This window comes from Synchiropus splendidus, chromosome 15, assembly GCF_027744825.2.
Source record: "Synchiropus splendidus isolate RoL2022-P1 chromosome 15, RoL_Sspl_1.0, whole genome shotgun sequence".
NCBI classification, from domain to species: domain Eukaryota; kingdom Metazoa; phylum Chordata; class Actinopteri; order Syngnathiformes; family Callionymidae; genus Synchiropus; species Synchiropus splendidus.
Genome location: NC_071348.1, coordinates 9,759,662 through 9,763,877, shown reverse-complemented (window position 1 = coordinate 9,763,877; position 4,216 = coordinate 9,759,662). Strand labels below are relative to the sequence as shown.

The window sequence follows — 4,216 nt, the reverse complement described above, 5'->3', positions numbered from 1 at the left end:
CCATAAGAAAAGAAGAGAGGTTTTAAGAAACGCTTTCAAGCGTGTACCTTAATCACAGTGACTAAAAAATGGGGCTCAGATCATCTTTAAAAATGTAAAAGTGGTCCAAAACAGAAAGAATCTCCAGTTATTTAGCTAATATAAACGGTTGTTTATATTAGTTGCATTTATGTGGCAAATTATTTTTACTGTCGGAAAAAAAAGAAGCCGAAGAAAATATGTATGTATAAAAATATAACTTTATTTCCTTCTACAAAGTGAAACATGTAACATTTTTGTCACACTTCTCAATAAAATAGTACAAAACACTGTAAATAAACTGTCGGTACATTTCCAAGCATAAAACACATTCGTCTTTAAATTAACTTAAACTGTACAAGTATATACACCACATTTACACATCAACAACTTTAAAAGGAATGAAAGGACAATTCTTCCAGTCTTTTTTTTTCTCTATTTCATAGGAAATAGACTCCCTTGTTTCTGTAGACACCTTGTTTCATCTCTCAGACTGGAGTAAGTCTGATTTGTCTCAGTGCCGTGGCAAAGTCCACCTTGTTTCATATCTAACCCCAAACTCAGTGTGCTGCTTGGTTCTCATCCTCGTGTTGGGCGGAAACTCTGACCTTTCCTCTACTCTGTGAGCAGCGTGGACAAGGCAGACATTCAGACCTGAGCTAACACGTACACACACATATACACAAACACACACATACAAGGACACATTCAGACCTGTTTGGACAGGGGAACACTGGCCTGCTGTGGACTAGTGCTCCTGCTACAGCTGCTCAAAAGGTGTCGGCCTGGTCTGGACTGAAAGGGTGGAGGGTTATTTCATACTCGCTGAGAGAGTAGGTCAAAGTTCAGATACAACATGACACAGTAACAGGACAGATTTGTCAAAGGCGTAATGAATGGATCCTGGCAGTAGGTTTGTCAAAAAAAAAAAAAAAGTAATAGTGCAGGAATCTTGGAGTTGCTAAGCAACCCTCTGTCTGAGCTCTAAGTGGCCGATGCACACCAGCCAGTACCAAACATATCGACACAACTCGACTAGTCTTACAATGAGAAAGTGACATGGACATGTACACTGAGCTGCAAAATGAGATGGAGTTCTGTTCAAGTCATTCGGTCTCGGAACATCTTACGCCATGTCTCCCATCATCTTCTTGTAGTACATGGACTCGAAGATGTCGTTCTCGCCCGGGCAGTTATGATGGCAGGCGCAGGATTTGATGAACATCATGTACTTCTTCATGACCTGGCCGTCGGGGCACTTGAACTCCATGGGCAGGGTGGTGGTTCTGTGCGGGGTGCAGCAGCGGCCGTCCAGGCAGACGCCGCAGAACTTGGGCCTGTAGGACTTGGTGGTGGTGCAGCCGGAGATCTCAAACTTCATAGGCTTGGACAGCCTCGGAGTACGTATGCACTTCTTTCCTTTCTGAAAGAGGGGAAACCCAAACATAAGTCAGGAGTTCTCTGGCCGGTGGCAGGTGTGTGTCAGAGAGGCAGTACTCACCCTAATGCTCTGCTCCAGCTGGGACTCGCAAGGTCGCACCATACACAGTCTGGTCTGCTTTTCAAGGCGGCACTCGTGGTTATCATTGGTGACCCTTGTTGATATTCCCAGACCGCAAGTCTTTGAGCAGGCACTCCACTCTGTGGTCTGAACCAGGCAGTTCTCTCTCATGAGGGACAGATCAGGACCATAGGTTTCCTCTTGTCTGTATGCTGAGGACACAAAACCAGGTTTAGAGGCAGGAACCGGACCACAGAGCTCCCCTGTCAGTACACAACTCACCAGGCAAGATCGGGCCCATGAAGCTGTTGGTGTAGGGGCTGTCGCACACCCACTCCTCACAGCACTTCCCAGGGACCTTGACCCGTCGCGGCATGGGGCAGTCTGGGCTGGGCAGCCGCACGTCCATGGAGCAGAGAGGAACGCAGCCTACGGCCCCATCCAGGCAGGTACACTGGTACTTGCAGCTGCTCTGGAAACTCTCCCCACTCTTGTAGACCGTCCCCCCAAACACACAGGTGGCGCCTTCTCTAGCTGTGGAGTAGAAAGAAAGGTCACGACTGAGCTCAGAGCTTCATGTGCTGAGGAGAGGTAGAGTCTCACCTGTGCATACGCCGATGCGCCGGTTTACAGGGGATCCAAAGTCACAGTAGAGACCCTTGTGTGGGTCGCAGGCGTCTCTCTCAGTGCACAGCTCCCCCATCTGCTTGGCACACACCCTGCAGCATCCGCAGCCGTCCAGCACCAGGCTCACTCCTGGCTGGCACTGAGGAGGAGTGGAGGGGCAGGAGCACTGGCCGCTGCATTCCTGACCCGCAGCCTACGAAACACACCTGCTGGTTATAAACTGCCGTTTCCTAGGAATATGACTCAGGGTTGAAGAGGCAGCGATCTTACCAGGTGTGAGAGCACGATGCAAAGCAGAGGAACCCAAATCATTTTCTTCATTCCAGTCATCTTCAAATAAAGTTTCTTCCTTAATTCTCGTCGTAAAGTCTTGGTTAAGTCTCCGGGTTTGAGCTTGAGATTCAGTCAGCGATCGAGTTGATCTCTTGTCGGAAGCCTTTTCTCCGCTCACAGTCCTTCTTTCTTGGTTAAAGCTAGAGTATAGCTTGAGTTGATCTGAGTTGTGAGTGGAGAGCGGAGCCTCTTTTATACCCGCTGGCCCTCCTGTCACGTCACTGGGGGCTGAATGGAGAGCCAGCCCTGGACAAACATGGACATACTTGGCATTCTTTCCTCGCTTCCTGACCCCCACTCCAGACATCCCACATTCCTGCTGTCTGAAGGCAAGGCACTGCTGCCTGGGCCAAACAACACTGTCTCTCAGAGCTGCTTTCATCTGGAATGGGAAGGTTGAGTCTGGTTAGAGGCTTGGGACCCCACACTGGGAATTCCTTAAACCTGACTTCACAAACAGACACGTACTGCCTGCGAATATTAATAAACTGAAGGAAGACAAAACAGCAGCCTCACATGGTACAAAGACTTACATAAAAAAAGTCAACAGCTCGTCAAAACGCTGAAATCACGTATGACTAAATGAGGTTAAGACTCTAACCCCCACTCCTCCTGTGTGGATCAAAGATGTGCAGACAAGCTGTACTTTACAAAACAGCCTGCTGAGCGGGAGGAAATTCAGCAGTCACCAGCTCCAGGTGCGTAGCTACAGTTACAGCACAGAAGCTTGAGCCACAGAGTCCAGCACAACATGTTTCAGGAACATGAATCGAGCAATTGATCATTTCTTTTTAATGCGATCTCACAATTTGTTGCGTAATGAAGGCCATCATCCTTCATGTAGGCCTGAGACCAACTTTGCAAAACAAGCTGGGAACTATTATTTTTATCACACTCCTGATCACATTCTTGCAATGGAAAAACTAACACTGTGTTGTGCGGCCTGCAAAATGACGACCACAAACATGACTTATTTCAAACATTATGTCTAGGAATGACTAGCAATTATTCACCAAATAAGACCAGAAGTACTGCTGCGGGTAATCGAGTGATACACATTATGTAATGCCACCGCAGGCTTGAAGTCTCCAGTGAAAGGTTTGGTTGATCTGATTATATGTTCTCGTAAAAAGGCTCTAGACTCAGAAGATTCTTTTAAAAGATGTGAAGGAGCCAGTACGAAAAAGTACTTGATTCAATGAAAAATTCTATATGTTCACCCCAAACATAACTTGGGGCAAAGTGACTCCCCCCTGCCTCTCAAGTCAAGTTTGAGTTGTCTATATTGATATTTAATACCTGGATATGTTATCCAGGTTAGTGACTTACAGTATTACAATGTAACGCATCACCACTCCTGTATTGGGACAGTAATGCAGTACTCCATTGGCAAGTTGGCTGAGAAAGTGATCCGTATGCAGCATGTTAAAGGGCATGCCAATAAATTGTGTTTACTATGGTTGATGGCCTTATGCTATGCAGTATGGTTTAAACATGGTTTTTTTTCTCACATGAAACATCTATATCCATAAAAAGATGAAGGCTGTGAATGAATCTGGCCTTGCTGAAGGTCGCATGAAGTCCGCTGCATCTGTTATTTGGATACCAATGATTCAAAAGTCTAACTTGATTTACCAAGTGCGTTATCTGACTGGAGTTTGAGAAGTTTGTAGCGCAGCCAGAACGTAGCTTACAGGCCTCTCACCTGCCTAATGGAGTTTAGTCTGACCAGGTCTC

General features: G+C 46.5%; 1 protein-coding gene across 1 annotated transcript; it reads right to left on the bottom strand.

The window, feature by feature from the left end:
- Positions 1–221: 221 nt before the first annotated feature.
- On the bottom strand, positions 222–2,631 carry ccn2a (cellular communication network factor 2a). Its single transcript, XM_053887781.1, has 5 exons — positions 2,417–2,631; positions 2,123–2,339; positions 1,802–2,053; positions 1,520–1,731; positions 222–1,441 (listed from the first exon to the last, which is right to left on the bottom strand). The coding sequence occupies exons 1-5, from the start codon at positions 2,474–2,476 to the stop codon at positions 1,145–1,147; spliced, it is 1,038 nt and encodes a 345-aa protein (XP_053743756.1). The 5' UTR covers positions 2,477–2,631; the 3' UTR covers positions 222–1,144.
- Between the last annotated feature and the right edge of the window lie 1,585 nt (positions 2,632–4,216).